This window comes from Lithohypha guttulata (genome assembly GCF_036872675.1).
Source record: "Lithohypha guttulata strain CCFEE 5908 chromosome Unknown scaffold_1, whole genome shotgun sequence".
In the NCBI taxonomy this organism is placed as follows: Eukaryota; Fungi; Ascomycota; class Eurotiomycetes; order Chaetothyriales; family Trichomeriaceae; genus Lithohypha; species Lithohypha guttulata.
Window position 1 is genome coordinate 1,433,583 of NW_027042750.1, and position 16,661 is coordinate 1,450,243.

A 16,661-nucleotide genomic window follows, 5' to 3' on the forward strand; every position below is an offset into this window, starting at 1 on the left:
TCACGCACCAACACGCACCCCCACTCTCCCCCCTCTCACCGCCCCAACAGCATACCTCGAACTCGCTCCCCTCTCCGGTCTCCTCAGAGTATATTTCGCAAACGCCCTCGCCAACGCCTTCTTCGCACTGACTTTTTGACTCCCCACAAAACTGTCGACAGTGACTGCGATGGCACGGTCAATGTCCTGGCTGGTGCAGAAGTCGGACATGCGCATTTTGCAGAAGGATTCGGCGATGCGCATGATGGCTTCGAGGTGACGGACCTGTAGGACATGTTAGTGTGTGGTTTCAAGAGATGGGGAAAATTGTGCTAGGAGTAGGGATATGGTGACTTACGGTGATGGGATAGGCGCCCGTGGCTAGGGACTCTCTTCGCATGTCTGCGAATAATCTGGCGACTTTGTCTTGGTCGATTTGGTAAAGTTTTGGGCGACAGCGGTCGCGGGCGTAGAGGATGTATTTTCGTAGTAGTTCTTGTGGTATTGCGCCTTCGGTCACTGGCTCGCCGTTGTTGATCTCGTCGGTTTCCTCGAGCTCCATGGCGGCGGTGTCGCCTCCTTCCATGCTGATCTTGGATGGATGTGCACGACCGTGCGAGTTGACTACGAAATTCGCTAGGCGCTCGTCTTCGTTCGGATCGACTGTGTCTCTGACTACGCAAAGGATGTCGAAACGAGACAAGATTGGTTCGGTCAACTCGACGTTCTGACTGAAGGGGATGGTGCCGTTGTAGCGACCTCCTATTGGATTTGCGGCTGCCACAATTGCGCAGCGAGCTTGAAGTGTTGTGACAATACCAGCTTTGGAGATGGAGATGGTCTGTTGCTCCATGGCTTCGTGGATGGAGGTTCGGTCTTGGTCATTCATTTTGTCGAATTCGTCGATGAGGCAGGTTCCTTGGTCTGCGAGCACAAGAGCGCCACCTTCGAGCGTCCACTCTGCTGTCAGAGGGTCACGGCGCACGGATGCGGTCAGACCAACAGCCGAAGCGCCTTGACCGGTGGCGAAGACAGCTCTGTGCGCAGTCTTCTCAACGTACTTGAGAATTTGTGATTTGGCAGTACCTGGATCGCCTAGCAGGAGGACGTTAATATCACCCCTAATCTTGTGCTTGCCTTGAGCTTCTTTGGCGACACCACCGAAAAGGGATAGGGCAACCGCAGTTTTGATGTCTCTATGGCCGTATATAGAAGGAGCGATAGAGTCAACGATCTTGTCAACTATCTGTGGGTCTTTTGAGAGGGCTCTGATTTGACGTTCATCCTCTTCGGTAAGTCTGAAACCAGCCAGCTGGTCATGGGTCTTGATAATGTGGTTTGCTTCGAGCATGGTAGCGAAGACAGGGAAGCCGTTCTTGTTGTTTAGCTGACCGCTGTAGTTGTTCCTGTAGATAGCTGTGACTTCGATCTCCTCACCTGGCTTAGCAGAGTCGATAAGATCTGCTAGCAGTACAACCTCCCGGTGTCGAGGCAGTCGTCCAGCTGGAACAGTGCCAGGCGATTCTTGTAGAGTGAGCTTCTGGTAGTTTCGATAGACAGTATTTTCGGCGTTGAGGATAAATGGTCCTTTCTTCTGGCAGTTTGGACAGTAAGTGAGCTTAACTTCTGACGAGGTAGACTCCTGAGCATAAGGACCAAGTACTGTGTCACACTTTGTGCAGGTGAACTTGACCATCTGGAGCTGTGGGAAGACACCTGTTCTTCGTGTGACGACCCCAGAGACACGGACTAGGCAATTCAAGTGGGATTGTCTGAGTTGGCGTAGGGTGTAATGCACAGGTAGTGCAGATACTCTGACATGAATTTCGGGATGAATCTGATCGTAGTTGGGATAGTGTAGGCGGACGACTTCAAAAGCAGCTCTGTCAAAGAGCTTGAGCACTTCGGTTGGGGCATTGGCCAGGAACCATGCAAGAATGGCTTTGGTGGCAGTCAAATGGTCGTAAGATATTTCCAGAGACTCAGAGTTGACCTCACCCAGCGTTCTTATCCTTGTGCCGTAGACTGAAGTGCCTTTTTCGTCAATGTATTCGGTCAAAAACGACTTGAATTCTCGCATGATAGACCTCGACACCGAGGGCACAGCCACCCACTCAGCGATACTCGAGGCTTTCACATCGCCCAAGGACTCGAGCGTCAGTTCCTCCTCCATAATGTTATCGTCCATATCCATATCATCCTGATCTTCATCGTAGGCATGTCTTCTACGACGAGGCTGCCTCGTGAGATCAACAGCAAGATCGTCGTCGTCATCCGGCATGAAAGCAGCTGGCATACGTCTCCTGCGTGCCAGCTCCCTATCTCGTTTGTTGAGACGGGCTTCAAGCTGCCTGCGCTCAGCAAGATCGAGGTCATCATAGTCGTTCTCATCGTCGATCATGCGGCCTTGGTAGGTATCTTGTTCGCCACGTTCGCGTTCGTCACGCATAAAGTTGTCGCCAAAAAGATCAATACCATCTTCATCTTCGGCAAGCTCATCCACATCGTCTATGTCTTGAATGAGATCGTCCTCAGCGCGTAGGTCGTCATCGTCGTCAAGTTCATCGTTCTCATTCAGAGCTGGCAGAGGTGGGGAGGAAGGAATACCTCGGATGTGTTAGCTTCATGCTGATACAGTTTTCGGTTGTCTTTATACCTATTGGAGGGGAAGAGGATAGCATGTCTTCACCTTCATCTCTCGCACGCTTCCTCCTTGTTTGAGGGGTAGCCCCACGGTTGGCTGCCGACATGCTTGGTCGCAAAGGAGAGCTACATCAAGTCAGCCGACGTTTTCATTGTATTCTTTACTTCATACCTCATGTTGCTGGCGGAAAATATAGAGGTTGTGGTTGCTGCTGTGCGGCAGTGTCTTCAGTTCAGGAGTGGATTTCCACATCGCGTAGATCGCGTTGCGGAGGGCACCCGCGACGCGCTCGCGTTTAATTGGCTTTTTGATCACGTCAGCTAGCCTGCTCCTCGCACTTGACTAGCGTCATCTGCCGGCAGCTTTGATCTACTTGTACTGCGTCATACTTGCGTTCTGTTTCGAGTTTCGCATTAAAGCGTGCTCGAGGAAATAGTTCAGCCTTTGACTATCAACTTTTGAGCAAGATCTTGAGAACAACACACGACATGGAACCAGTAAAAGAGGAAAGTGCAAACCTCGATGTCAATGCTTTCAACCAAAACTCTCAGACTGCGTCAGAGTACGTTTGATTATACATTCAATGACTGAGCCCTGACGAATTGCAGCTATATCACAGAGCAGTTGGCTCTCGAGGCCGACGCGAAAGAAATCCTACCCTACAAATTCGACAAATGCACACAAGCGCTTGGACCACTGCGACAGAGCATTTTCGCCTGTTTGACCTGTAGTCCGCCTCCAGCCTCTCCAGCTCAAGCGTACGCGCCAGCTGGCTTATGCTATGGTTGCTCGATATCCTGTCATGGCGATCACAATCTGGTCGAACTGTTCAAGAGACGGAACTTTGTTTGCGATTGCGGCACAACACGTACCCCCGACTCATCGCCATGCATTCTACGAGTCGATTCAGCGACTGGCGAAAGAGGAGTCAAGGCACAAGAACCTGCGAAAGGGAACACTTACAACCACAACTACCAGAACCACTTCTGTGGTTGTGGCGAAGAGTACAACCCAGACACCGAGAAGGGTACTATGTTTCAATGTGTCGGGCTGGGTTCCGTCGAGTCTGGAGGCTGCGGCGAGGACTGGTGGCATCCAGAGTGCTTGATGGGCTTGCCTCGAGATTGGCTTGCTAAGGGTCTCTCGAGGCCGAGAGAAGAGAAAAAACCAGAAGCTAACAACGAGGAAGTCGAGCCAGAACACCCTGTGCCCGATGGCTTTCCAGAAGACGACGACTTCTCAGCTCTGATATGTTACAAATGCGTCGAAGCTAATCCATGGATCCAACGATATGCAGGAACTGATGGATTTTTACCTCCTGTCCTGAGACGCGACGCACAAGCGAGTGGTACTACACAAGTTGCAGCCACTGCAAGTCTTAAGAGGAAGGCGTCTGACGAAGACATGCCAAGATCTACCAGTCCTTCGAAACGCCTTAGAGATGAGAGGTTGCCCGAGGCCCTGAAGGGAGAATCGAACACAGCCACATTAGAAGCTGAAGATACAACGTTGAACACAAACACGACGGCAGACGTCCTTGGTCCACCATCAACAACTCTCGAGTCGAGACATAAGCACGACAGCTTACCTCCTGCGCCCGCGGGTACATTCTCAATCCTCTGCAAGGAAGATTTCAGAGACAGGTTCTGCCACTGTCCTCAGTGCTTTCCGGATCTCATCCCACACCCACAACTTCAAGAAGAGGAGGATGAATATGAACCTTCAATATCTGACACTGCCGAATCAGTCGCTGGCGGCGGATCAGGTACACGAAGTGTCGGCACTGGTAGTCTCCTAGATCGAGGGGAGGCTGCCCTCAACACAATGGACAGAGTGAAAGCCATTGAAGGTGTAATGGTCTACAACCATCTGAAAGATAAAGTCAAGGAGTTCCTCAAGCCATATGCAGAAAGTGGGGAAGCCGTAAGTGCTGAGGATATCAAGAGCTATTTTGAAAAGTTGAGAGGTGATCAGGAAGCCGTCAAGGAAGCTAGTCAGAAACCCGTCGCAGGCGATGGTGTTGATGGCGATAGTCGCAGGGAACAAGGTGGCTACTAGAATAATCATAGCATAGCATTTTGTGTGTTCCAACCTCGATTGGCACAATTTACAAAGCCGCAAGGTGCAAGTCTTGCATTGTGTAAGATCTTGGCTACAAAACCTACCAGTGTCTTCTCTCTTGCACCTGCTCCTGTATTGTGCAAACACTTCTCGATGCTGCGCTCTACCTATAATGGATTACCTCAAATGTGCGACGTGCAACTATGACTGATAAAATTGTCGATTTCTCGTACCTGGCGAGGGTCAACATTATTGAACCTAATCAGACTGATAGGTTTGTCGTTCGGTCAACGCCTTCATTGAGCTACTACTACATCAGCTTTTTCCCGTACGACGACGACGACCCTAGGACAAAACTGCATACCCAACACCGTTGTATACCATCAGTGACAACGCACTGCCACCAGGATTGCCGAGTCATGTAATACCAACTCCGGCTGATCTTTTAAGCTTATTTATATAGTCTCCAACGTCCAAAAAGCTTGACATACCCATCAAGCTCAACGATAGGACTGCTCTGATGAGGTGGATCTGACGGATTCTTGACACCACGCAGTCTTCACGTCAAGCTACGGAAGCCGCAGAAGAGCTCTCCGGAGCTTTGCCTCAAGCTCGATGAAAATAACCATGACGATATGTTCGTGAACATCGCCATGCCGTTTAGCCCGGCTAGGTATTTAGCTGCAAGGCCATGCCTGAACACTCCTGGGGTGCAGAGCTAAATTGTTGTAGTTGCTCCTTCCTTCGTGCCAGCTTCAGAGATGCGGTTCATACTTGCTGGCCTTCTGCTAGCAGGTCTGGCTCAAGCCCAAAGTGGTGCTGTACCGTCTGCGAGCCTGCAACAGGACAATACGATCTCGACTGAAGGCCTTGTCCAGAACTCATCACGGTACAATACCATCTTGAGAGTCGACAATGGCACATATGGCCCTCCAATTGAGGAGGTACATTACTTCTATAATTACTGGCCCATAGGGATAGCTGTTTCAAGCACAGGACGAATTTTCGTATCCTACACTCGCGGAATGTACGACTATACCCTTGCTGAGGTCGCCAACATGACTGCAGAAGTGCCATACCCAAGTGCTAGCTTGAACTTGCCACCATCCCAGCTCAATACCACATTCAACACGATTTCATTCGGATCAAACAACAGCTCTGGCTTCATCAGTGTCCAAGCCCTCTACATAACGCCAAACATATCGACCAGACCAGAGACTCTATGGGTCCTCGATACAGGCCGCCCCACCATCGATACAATGACATCTGGTGGTGCAATGACCCAATCAATGCCTTATGGCAACCCTGGCGGTCCCAAAATTGTCGGCATCTCGCTCACCAACAACAGCATCTACGCCACATACACCTTCCCACCAGACGTCCACTTCCCAGACAGCTACATGAACGACCTCCGCTTCGACCTACGACCAGGCCGCAACATCGCATACATAGTCGACTCCTCCAATGAAGGCCGAACAGGCTTCATCATGCTCAATCTCACCGACGGCTCCTCCTGGCGCCGGCTCAACCAACACCCCAGCACCCTCCGCATCTACAACGACGTACCCTCCTACCAAGGCCACCCATTCTACTACCGCGTCCCAGGCCAGCCCCTCAGCCATCAACCTGAAGGCCTCGATGGTATCCAAATCACCCCCGACGGCCAATACATCTACTACAGCCCCATCAACAGCCGCTACCTCTACCGCATCCCCACCGCAAATCTCCTAACCCGTGACAGCGACACCCCTCTCGCCGAACAAGCAGCCTCCAACAACGTCACGAATCTTGGCCAACGAGGCGCTGAAGCAAACGGGTTCGAAGGCGATAATAACGGCTTGATCTACCAGTGCATGCCTGAGAACAATGCTATTTACTACTACGACCCAAATGATCTGCAGGTGCATGGCTTTGTTCGGGACCCGAGGATCTTGTGGCCTGATGGTGCGAGTATCGGGGCGGATGGGTATATTTATATGATTATCAATCAGTTGCCGTACAGTGGGGGTTGGAACAATGGTGTTGGAGGGAACTTGGGGTTGAGGGAGTATCCTGGTGCGATATTGCGGGCGAAGTTGAACAATGGAGGGAGGAAGATTACGACGTTGTGGGAATGAAGACAAGAGTAGTGCGATAGATATGAAGATAGAGTTGACCTCACAAACATGAAAGAGTTTTTACAATGCGTGGTACACTGAGATGAGACAAACAAGTGATTGCATGTTTTTCAGCAAGGCCTAAATCTCTGGTGGAACTGTTCCCTAGAACGTTCTTAAGAGGTTGTAGTCCTACCAAACGGTCTCCCAGAAGCAAACTTGACCTTGTCTCTGGTCAAAGTGCTTTTCGTCCAGTTACAACCGTCGCTGTGAAGTCCTTCCAAAGAATTTTGTCGTCTTGGATGTCGTCTTGTTTGAGTCGCCTCTCCCACCATTGATCCATCGCCGTGTCTATGTCTACACCGTTCGTGGCTTCCTTGTCTTCGTTGGACCAGAAGTTTCTCAGCAGACCGAACATGGGCTTAACCATCTGGTATGCCGAGGCCGTGTCCATGGTAAAATCCTTCTTCACAACCTCCACTTTGACGTCTGTAAACCCAGCCTCTTCTACCTGGGCCTTGACGAAGTCTTCTCGATCCCAGCGTGTATGTGGAGTCTGGTTGAGGTCAACATCAGCAGCCTTGGCGATGAACTGCTCGATGGAGAGGAAAGCAGGGATGTTCGCTAACTTCTGGTCGTTCTCGGTCGCAGTTCCATCGGCAACCTTTTGCTCGGCAGCTGCACGGATCTCTTTCATGGCCTTGCTCACGTCCGGGAACCAGCCGACAGTCTGCCAGAAAGTCCATCCAGCAACACCACCAGGTCTCAGCATTCGGTAGGACTCTCGAAGCGTGTTCTCAGGCTGTGGTGCGAGTCCAGGACCGAAATTGCAGCCAAGATGTGTATAGTTATCTGAAGGCAACTTTGTGTCTGTCATATTGGCCTGGACGACTTCAAACTGCTGGCCGTCGGTCGACCAATTCTCTTCTCCTATCCTGGCCTTTAGAACGTCAAGCATTGCAGGAGCCATATCAGCGCAAGTAAATCTGTCTTCAGGCAAGAGCTTGTTTTGTAGCCTGGTCTTAAAAAGAATTTCGACGGCATATTTTGACACTATACCAGTACCACAAGCAAGATCTAGGAAGTGAACTGGCTCCTTAGTGGAGGAGAGATCGATCTGGCTGAGTATTTTCTGAGCAAATTCACCAGTCAGAACTTCACCAAGCTTGTACCGGCTCACAAAGTTGGGATCGTTGAATATCTTCTTCTGTGCCTCGGTCGTCATGTTAGAATTAACGATGTTTTGCGTCGAAGTAAGGCGGCTGTGGTTAGTGATACTGCTTCTGACAAAGAGCTTGGAAGTGATACAGATGAACGTAGGAAGCAGGACACATTGCCTGTCAACGGGGTCCTACAACCTGCCTATATACATATTATTGAGCACATATTCGGAGCATTACTTCGCTATGGACGCATATCATGAGAGACTAGCCTGTGGTACCGTCCGAGACATGACCCTGGCATGGTTGATGCGAGCATACAGCTAGACTGATTGCTATACGTGCAGGGTTGATATACAAGAGGTCTTTCCTGCTGATACGAAGTGGAAGAACATTATGTCAAGTTTGCTGGATTGAACATGGTCGCAGCTTCCCAGGGCGGTCATCGGTTGCTCTGAGTAGGGACAACGGAGACTTTTGTTTCAATGAAATTGTTTGTGTGCGAAATGGATTCTGATTGGCTTTTTATTACCCGAGCTCTTCGCAGTTGCAACGACTCTTGTCGTTTCTCCACCAGCAATTTGACCTCGCTCTTGAGAGCTCATTCTGCAGGGGCCGTGCTCGAAGATCTTTCTACCTAAGCTCAGTATATGAAATCTGGTGTGAGATATGAATGTGCATATTGCTGACGGCAAAGCACTCTCAGTAGCCTCTTCTGAAAGACCATTCGACTCCTCATTGATTGAGCCTCAGCTCGCATTCGTGAAGAAGGATGACGTCGATTCGTCCAAATCACATCCAGAGCTGATTGCAGTGTAGCATTGTAGCAGATTATACTCTTCTTTAGTTGCAGCTCCCATTACTGAGAACTGCTGACTTACTAGCATCTGCGTGACAACATGCCTCGAACGCGCAAAGGGTCTCGAACAGGTGCTGACGCCTCCTTCAACCTCGACAACAAAGAGAACGAGAGACCCAGCCCCAAGTCGGAGCATGTCAAGGCAGGAAAAGAAAGCCTGCGAACAACGACGACTCTTGAAATGAAGCTGTGAAGCGGCAGCGTAAGAGTGCTGGGCCACCTACTCAAAGCAAAGCTCTGTCTGAAGACGAGGCGCGGCAGGCCGTAGCCCCCAAACCAGCCAAGAAACTCACCAAGAAACAAATCAAAGAGGCAGAAGAAGAAGCAGAAAGAGAAAGAATACAACACATCCAAGCTACAAGACCTCGACTAACCACACCCGACCTCGAATTCGACTACGATCGATCTCAACTTCGAGACCCCAGACCAACGCCAGGCTACGTCAGAAGACCCAGACACGAAGACCTCGACTACAAAGGCGAAGTGGGCAAGCAACAATTTCGCGACCGCTTCTACATCCCCGAACCAGAGAAACCAAAAGGACGATTGAACGCCTACCAGAAAGATGAGCTCTATGGTCAGAAAGCGCTCTTAGATCCCATGATGATCTTCCACGATCTCCATGTCTGCTACGAAAAAGGCCCGAACGGTTCACGTACCTACGACTCAGCTGGCTTTCAGCTCAGCTACAGCAAAGTACGCAGCTGGATGCAGCCTAGAGCCTACAACAAGAAGAGCATCATGAATAGTATGGGCAGGTCACTAGCAAGAGGGGAAAGCGAGATTGAACAAATATATCGGATCTTCTTCACGGACGGTAAGGTTCCTGAAGATGAGTTTTCGATGATGGACTACATCAAAGACAAGATTTCGAAAGATATTGGAGTACCGTTTCATAGATCGGGCCGAAACATGCGCAGCAATGGAAAGAGATGGGCTTTAGGCCTGTCGTTGCGAGTGAGTGGTGGCGTAAAGCTAACGAAGAAGAAAAGAAAAGGATGATGAAAATGACGATGGGCGCATCCTTGCGAAAAGACTTGTAACAAAAGAAAGTGTAAATGGATATTGTAGATTATGTAAGTTTGGTAGCCATACTCTAGCTAAGGTTCAGATATTCAGTACTGGTAGCCCTTGCTGCTATGACAACGTCGCCTATGGGCATACCTCTTGCGCTTAAAAACGTCCTGAGCGATGTATGATTTCTAGAATCGTGAGTATGGTCGTGGTGTGCTTCGCCTTCCTTACTCATACACGTAAATCGTGCCCAAGTCACTAATCGAGCTGTCCTAACGAGTTCTCCTGCTGCTGCTGTCCTAAGAGAAGCTGTACTGTCTCCTATTACCTCAGGGCTCGACTGCTGCTTGGATGCATTTGCTCAAGATTTGCCGTCAATTGAGTGTGCTGGAGTTCGGCCAACTCTTTCCTGCACTGGAGAGGAGGCTTGGCGGCTGAATTGCTTTTCCTAAAGCCACAAAAGGCGCAATTCTCTAAATTCCTCCTCCGACCTTGCCCAAAGATTTGCTATTGTACCGATATCGGCTCTTCGACAATAGCCTCAGTCCGAGTTATGGAGGATGGAACCTCATCCGAGTCGTGATAATACCAGTCATAGTCTGTTATTTTAGGCGAAGTGGTCGTGCTGTCTTCACTTGCAGCCTTCTTTCTTGTGTTAACACCACTGCCAGTGTGATACTGCCAGTCATAATGGTCGATACCTTCGGTTTTTAGCGTCTCGGTCGCGTTTTGTTGCGCGGCAGGGTCTGTTGCCTCCTTGTACCAGCCTAGATTGTCGTTTCGTAAATAGCCGGTCAGGACATCGTCGAACGAAGCTTGTGAACGCCGACGCCACTGGAATGCGGAAGTTGGATTGCCGCGAGCTTTAACGAAGCCAAGTCGTCTTGAGGATGCCATTTTGGATCTTGTTATGATGCGAGTGTTTGCTCTTCAGCCTTTGTGGCGGACATGGCGCCGTGCATGCTATGTACTTCTTACTTGAGGACCTGCTATGTGCCTAGCAGCAGGTTTGGGGTGATGTGAAACGTGCTCAGTCATATGCGCATAGGTACGATCTATGAGTGTCGTAGCATCTCATTTTCCACTCAGTGACAAGATTCGCGATAGTGCGCGCGGTGTAAGCATGATCACAATAGGAAACTCAGCTCACCTGAAGTTGGGTCATTGTCATACAGTTTCGGAAAAGCCAAGCACTTTGATTGGCCCAGCTCCTCACGGCAATGATTGGTTCGTCCCAAGCTCAAACGTACCACAGCAGAACCAGACAAGCTTGAGTATTGCTTCTGATCAACGAAAACGCATGTCGTCAGTGAGGTACCTGTCGCTTGTAGTGTATAAAATCGTACAGTCACAAACTCTGGAATTTCCGTAGCTTGTACTCCGTCTGGATACTGTCCACGTTGCAGCGGCTGGCTGCGCTCGAGTGCAAGTCAGGTATTGCAGTGTCGAACCTCGTGCTAGTATGTGACTAGTAAATGTCCAGTCATGGGTCAGAAACAGGTGTTGCTGTCTCATAAGCATGATGCTCGGGGCACGTCAAGCCGCTCAAATTGGCACTCCATGAATGTCGTTTGTATTGATGGAGCCATTTTGAACCACGTCACCATATACTGTGATAGGAATAGACACCTCGAACGTGTCGCAATCAAGACTTTCCACTGCTACTGACACTATCCCTCTCTCGTCCTCCAGGATGTTTTCTAACAGAGAAGGCTTGATGTTAGTAGCCGGATTGCCGTCATCCTGTTGAGCCTCAACTTCTTCGTGGCTCCTCACCGTGCCAAACTCGAGCTTGATGTACCAATCCAAACTGACACCAGTGGTCATAAAGGTGGGGCTGCCAGAGACTGGTATAGTGGGTGCAAAGACTGAACGTTGAGCAAGGAGAACATTCTCGGCACGACTGACATATATCTTCCGAGTGACGCGGGTAATGGTTGCTGCTGATCTGACTGCTAGGCTTGGGTCCACTCTCTCGCAGGTCTCTAGAGTTGCTCGAAGGCTGGAACACACAACTTCGCTGTTTGAGAGATCGACGACAACATTGACTTCTTCTCCTAGTCGGTGGAGAGGCCTATCGATAGTGACCACAGCAATTCTCCGACCTCCACTAGCAATCTCGAATCTGTTTGGACTGGTTGAGGTGTCTGAGGCAACACCAATGTGATTGCTTGTCATAATTGCGTGATCAATTGCTTTTAGCATTTCGTTTTGTGTGCTGCCGATGTTACCTGCTGCGGATTTGAGCGATTCCATCATGATACTGCTGCTTGATTGTCTTCGCCGGTTTCGATCAAGAAGCGAGTCGACGAATTCAAGGAATTTAGTGTTTGACGCGTCTATTTCGTTCGTGGTAGGCTGCTTGATTGCATATTCCTGCTCGTCGTCATCGACTTGTCGTGTCATTGCGAGGTCTTTCAGTATTACATGAGGCTGCATAAGGTCGTGACCCAAGATCTCGCCATCACCGTCGACTCCAGGAAAGACTCGAAACGGTACGCTGACTTGTCGTACGTCAGAGACCTGTTGTTGCACGCCTGGAGCACCCTGAATGCCAATAGTCATATTGTACACTATCTTGATTGCTTTACCCCTATGGCTCGCAGGCAAGCCTCTAGGGAGTCTGAAGCTGAAAGAAAAGCTCTTCTCATCTCCAGGCTCAAGATGTAGATCCACGAAGAGGAGAGACTGTGGCGTTGATAATAGTGGTATAGCCCGGGAGTTTGTAACAGCTTTCATCTCCTTGACGCCAGAACTCTCACCACCTATAATGCTTTCGAGAGACTCGCCAATGCTTGCGAAGTTAAAGCCACCAAACAGACCGCTACTAGGACGAGTCTTTTTTTTGACTCCAACAACCCCACCACCAGATTGACCACCTAAGAAGCCTCTTCGCTTGACTTCCTCGAACGGCGTCTGATCCACGAGAGATGCATCCAAAGTGAATGTCGAGGTAATCTGAGCATAGCCCATCAGTAGTGTGGTAGCCTGTGGCTTTCGTGGAGGAGGTGGACCCATCTTGTAGTGCTGACGGATGAGTTCGCTAGGCACTCGCGATCGTGCTGTCTGACGCTCCGAAACCATTGGAAATTGCTCTGACATCAGTGTCTCGCCAGAATGATTGCTGTGTGAATATAGGTCCATACTCGTTCTGTCAGTGGCTCGGCTAGCGGTTGAAATATCACGTCGATGCTTGACTTTAGGCATGGCCGAAGGCGGCGCCGTTCGAAAGTGATCAGGTTGTGGACTTGATCGACCGGCAGGAAACTTGAAATCTGGGTTGGGCTCACGCTCAGGGTCTGATGGAGAGTGAGATGCAGACAATGGGCTTCTTCGACCCGCAGATCGGCTCGCTCTCCACTCCAACGAGGATTGACGACCAGGAAGATAGGCATTTTTGGTGTTCTCTGCAAACGTCAGTCAAGAACTACACCTTAGAAAACGATATGCATACCAGCGATAGTCACAGTAGACGATCTCCTATGCCCGCCAAGCTTGGGTCGCGTTGCAATTGCATCGTCAGGAGACAAAGGCAATGTCGGCGGAGCACCGGAGATGATCGAGACAGATCTGTGATGCTGTTGGCTCTCTTCTGCTGTGGTTGATTGCACTTCAATTGAAGGCGAAGGGCCTCGTGGTATCGGTGTTGAAGGCATGCTCATCGAGTAAGAGTTTTGATGTTTAACTCGAGGGCGCTCTTCCCGCACAGCACTTGGAGATCTCGCATTATGCAATCGTCCTCCTGGTGCTAGACGTGTATTGAGTGCTGCAGCCTGAGCAGCCGCTAACTGATTAATGCTATTGCGCTTCGTGTGCCTGTAACCACCCGCGCCAGGTGTGGGAGGTTCTGCATTTTCCGCAACATTCGTAAATGTTATGACACATTCGATTAATTCACCTGCGAAGACACATTGCTCCTTGAAGCGAACGAAGACCTGGACGTCAGAAGGCATTCCAGGAAGGTGAGTTGAGGAGCACAGGTCTCTTAAGCAATGCCATCGGAACGCGAATCAGTGACTCATGCAGATACGGTCACGCTCCTTCTCTTATCGGTCAGCATCACACCTACTGCTCCATTGTGTTTGAGGTGCTCCTTCCCGTGCCGGAAAGAGTGGAAGTGGTCAGACACAACAAGCATTATATAACTTTGAAATTACGATGTTCTTTCAATCTCGTCTCTACGGGTTGCCGTACTTGCTTCGAGTCGCAAATGCCAAGACGTTTCTCGCCCGGACGTAGATTCTCCTCTCAAACGACTCCCTCCTTTTCTTACTACCAGTAGCTCAATGAATCGAATCACTGCAGTCGACTTCCTTAACATGCTGTCCTTACGATCTATGAAAAGCTCTTACACCCGAGCTTTAAGTCGCGATTCATGGCGCCCTCTCTTCACACAGTGACTAACCCTTCCACCTCATTCCCCACCAGCTTCAACCTACTTTTCATAACGATTCGAGCTTGTCCGATCTCTTCTTAGGATCTCACAATCCACGGGCATATACATACTGTTGGCTTTAGCCTTGCTCGAAGCGTTGAACAGTGTCGGTCTTAAAAAGCCTACTAAACCTGCGCCAATAATTTGGAAATCCTTAGACTTCTCCGTTATCTCCCGCGCTCCCTCTACCTACTTCAAAACTCGCGTCTATCAGGACGGACTCGGAGAATAACTTCTTAAACTCTTTTTCGAATTCTTTGTCCTGTGGTGCAAATCCGTTATTTGTCCAGAACTCAAACTCCTAGTGACGGTCATGCTAAAGCCTTGGTTTAAAGCAGCTTCTAAGCAATCGACAGGCAACAAGAACGAGAAGCTGAATCAAAACCTCCTGGGAACATCAATCTTAGATGAGTCTTCGCAGTATACCTATCCAAAAATTCAATTCAAATCGGCGATTCATTCAACCGTACGGGATGATGCCCATCAACAATTCCGGCAGTAAAGTTCGGGCACAAAAACATGTGTCTCGTGCATGTGAGCCTTGTCGCCGAGCAAAGACAAAGGTACCGAAACCTGTGGTCTCTTTCACTTTTCTTCAGCTGACAATGCGCCGTGTGATCGAGAATGCCCCTGTGCAGGCTGTATCGATAAAAACCTCGATTGTAAATACAGCGGGACCGACTTCCGGAAGCGAGGCGACTTGAAGCGGAAGATCGATGAATTGGCCGACGACAGCGATCTTCTTCACGATCTGATCAATGCCATGCATCACAGCGACGACGAACAGATCTTACAAATTGCAGCTCTTGCTAAGAGTAACGCGCCTGTCGCTGAGCTTAAACTGTGTCTCAAGCAGCAGATAATCGACCTCAAGATCCAAGGCCGAGAGAGGACTCCCGAGTTCGAGGAACTCCGAACACACCTCGAAGAGCAAGAGCAGATCCCTACCCGCCGAAATGGTCTCAGCATCGCGTCCTTGACCGACAACCCTCCATTCCGCGGAATCGCCTCATCATGGACAACAATAGCTGACGATGATCTTCTAATCTCGAACCTCGTTTCGGTCTTCTTCATATGGGAAGGAACTTTCTACAATTGGATCGACCGAGAGCTGTTCCTCGAGGATATGTTGGCAGGTCGTGGTCAGTATTGTTCGTCATTCTTAGTCAATGCTCTACTGGCATTCGCATGCCCCTATTCGGACTATCCAGAGGCAAGATCAAGCAATGGCAAGCCATCTTCCTTGATGAGCAAGTTCATTTCTGAGGCCGAACGTTTACTGGAGGACCAGCCGTCAAATGTTGCCACTGTTCAGGGCATAGCCTGTCTTTGCAATGCCAAGTGTATCATCGGAGACGATCGCGCTGGATACGCTCTCTTGACGCGTGCTGCAGCGCTCTGCCATCAGATACAGACTTCGGACTTCTCAGCCGCGGACATCCCGTCGTGGCTTTCCTGGGGTGTCTTCAATGCGAACACAGCGGCATCGTTCTTTCTACGGCTACCTCAGTTGCTGCCTCCACCGAAGCAGAGCTTGCCGTCACCAACCTGCATTGACCCACCCTATGCGCCCTACCCGTTATCTCGCGAGCCACTACAGCTGTCTACACGAGAGCTTTTGCATCACAAAGCTAGATTTTCATTGGTTATCAAGGATATGAATGCGCTTGTCGCGCAAACGTCAGTGGAAACAGGCCTCGATGAGATCCTAGCGTTGCATTCACGAATGGTGCAATGGCACACTTCACTACCAGCACATCTCCTTGTCCAATAAGAATCGCCTCCATCAGTGCTCTGTCATCAGTAAGTCTCTGTGTTCATGTTGATATTCGCAGCTGATGGTGTAAACAGGGCCTACCATTTCACTGTGGTCTTGACACTCCTGCAGCTAATATCATCCCCGTCAGCAGATATTCAAAAATTGTGTAGAGACGCCGCTCTGGAAATCACCAAGATCTGCCGCATATACCAGTCCTCCTACGGAGCATCGCCCACAAGCCTCTCTCTCACGGACTCAATCTACAAGGCTCTCTTCGTACTCATCAACGAAGCAGATTCTGATGGAAAGTACGATTCAGAAATTCTAGATTTGTGTATTATGTTCCGTTCCCTTGGCCGCCGGTTTCCCTTCACGCTGGCCGTGTTCCGCACGTGTCATCAGGTCGCGTTGAGAGAGAAGAGCCACCGATTGCCAAACTCTACCGCCAAGCTGTTCGAAGATTTCGACAGGGAGGATTGGGCTGCGACACAGCTGGAGCGGGTCGCAAGTTATTACCCTGTGCAGGGGTCTGCGAAGGTAGATGTACGGAACATCGAGGAGTTCTTTGATATGATGAAGGAGCTGGAGATCGGGAAGAAGTGATGACATTGAGGCTTTCAGCTCCTTCTCGAAACAAATGGGAGATCTAGCGCC

The 16,661-nt window shown here is 49.9% G+C and overlaps 7 protein-coding genes across 7 annotated transcripts; 4 read left to right on the forward strand and 3 right to left on the reverse strand.

The window, feature by feature from the left end:
- On the reverse strand, positions 1-2,799 carry MCM2 (MCM DNA helicase complex subunit; the record flags this gene model as incomplete). Its single annotated transcript, XM_064894911.1, has 4 exons — positions 1-264; positions 338-2,586; positions 2,636-2,748; positions 2,795-2,799. 4 exons carry the CDS (start codon positions 2,797-2,799, stop codon positions 1-3), a joined length of 2,631 nt encoding a protein of 876 aa, XP_064757598.1.
- A 312-nt stretch (positions 2,800-3,111) lies between these two features.
- LTR64_000527 (uncharacterized protein) lies at positions 3,112-4,681 on the forward strand (the record flags this gene model as incomplete). Its single annotated transcript, XM_064894912.1, has 2 exons — positions 3,112-3,185; positions 3,232-4,681. The coding sequence occupies 2 exons, from the start codon at positions 3,112-3,114 to the stop codon at positions 4,679-4,681; spliced, it is 1,524 nt and encodes a 507-aa protein (XP_064757599.1).
- Positions 4,682-5,445: 764 nt separating this feature from the next.
- On the forward strand, positions 5,446-6,801 carry LTR64_000528 (uncharacterized protein; the record flags this gene model as incomplete). Its single annotated transcript, XM_064894913.1, has 1 exon — positions 5,446-6,801. The coding sequence occupies one exon, from the start codon at positions 5,446-5,448 to the stop codon at positions 6,799-6,801; it is 1,356 nt and encodes a 451-aa protein (XP_064757600.1).
- A 214-nt stretch (positions 6,802-7,015) lies between these two features.
- On the reverse strand, positions 7,016-8,005 carry LTR64_000529 (uncharacterized protein; the record flags this gene model as incomplete). Its single annotated transcript, XM_064894914.1, has 1 exon — positions 7,016-8,005. The coding sequence occupies one exon, from the start codon at positions 8,003-8,005 to the stop codon at positions 7,016-7,018; it is 990 nt and encodes a 329-aa protein (XP_064757601.1).
- Positions 8,006-8,839: 834 nt separating this feature from the next.
- On the forward strand, positions 8,840-9,801 carry LTR64_000530 (uncharacterized protein; the record flags this gene model as incomplete). Its single annotated transcript, XM_064894915.1, has 2 exons — positions 8,840-8,935; positions 9,001-9,801. 2 exons carry the CDS (start codon positions 8,840-8,842, stop codon positions 9,799-9,801), a joined length of 897 nt encoding a protein of 298 aa, XP_064757602.1.
- Positions 9,802-11,358: 1,557 nt separating this feature from the next.
- Positions 11,359-13,766, reverse strand: RGP1 (Golgi membrane exchange factor (Ric1p-Rgp1p) subunit; the record flags this gene model as incomplete). Its single annotated transcript, XM_064894916.1, has 2 exons — positions 11,359-13,220; positions 13,268-13,766. The coding sequence occupies 2 exons, from the start codon at positions 13,764-13,766 to the stop codon at positions 11,359-11,361; spliced, it is 2,361 nt and encodes a 786-aa protein (XP_064757603.1).
- A 1,001-nt stretch (positions 13,767-14,767) lies between these two features.
- On the forward strand, positions 14,768-16,610 carry LTR64_000532 (uncharacterized protein; the record flags this gene model as incomplete). The annotated part of the gene is made up of 3 exons (XM_064894917.1): positions 14,768-14,811; positions 14,921-15,928; positions 16,100-16,610. 3 exons carry the CDS (start codon positions 14,768-14,770, stop codon positions 16,608-16,610), a joined length of 1,563 nt encoding a protein of 520 aa, XP_064757604.1.
- Positions 16,611-16,661: the final 51 nt, after the last annotated feature.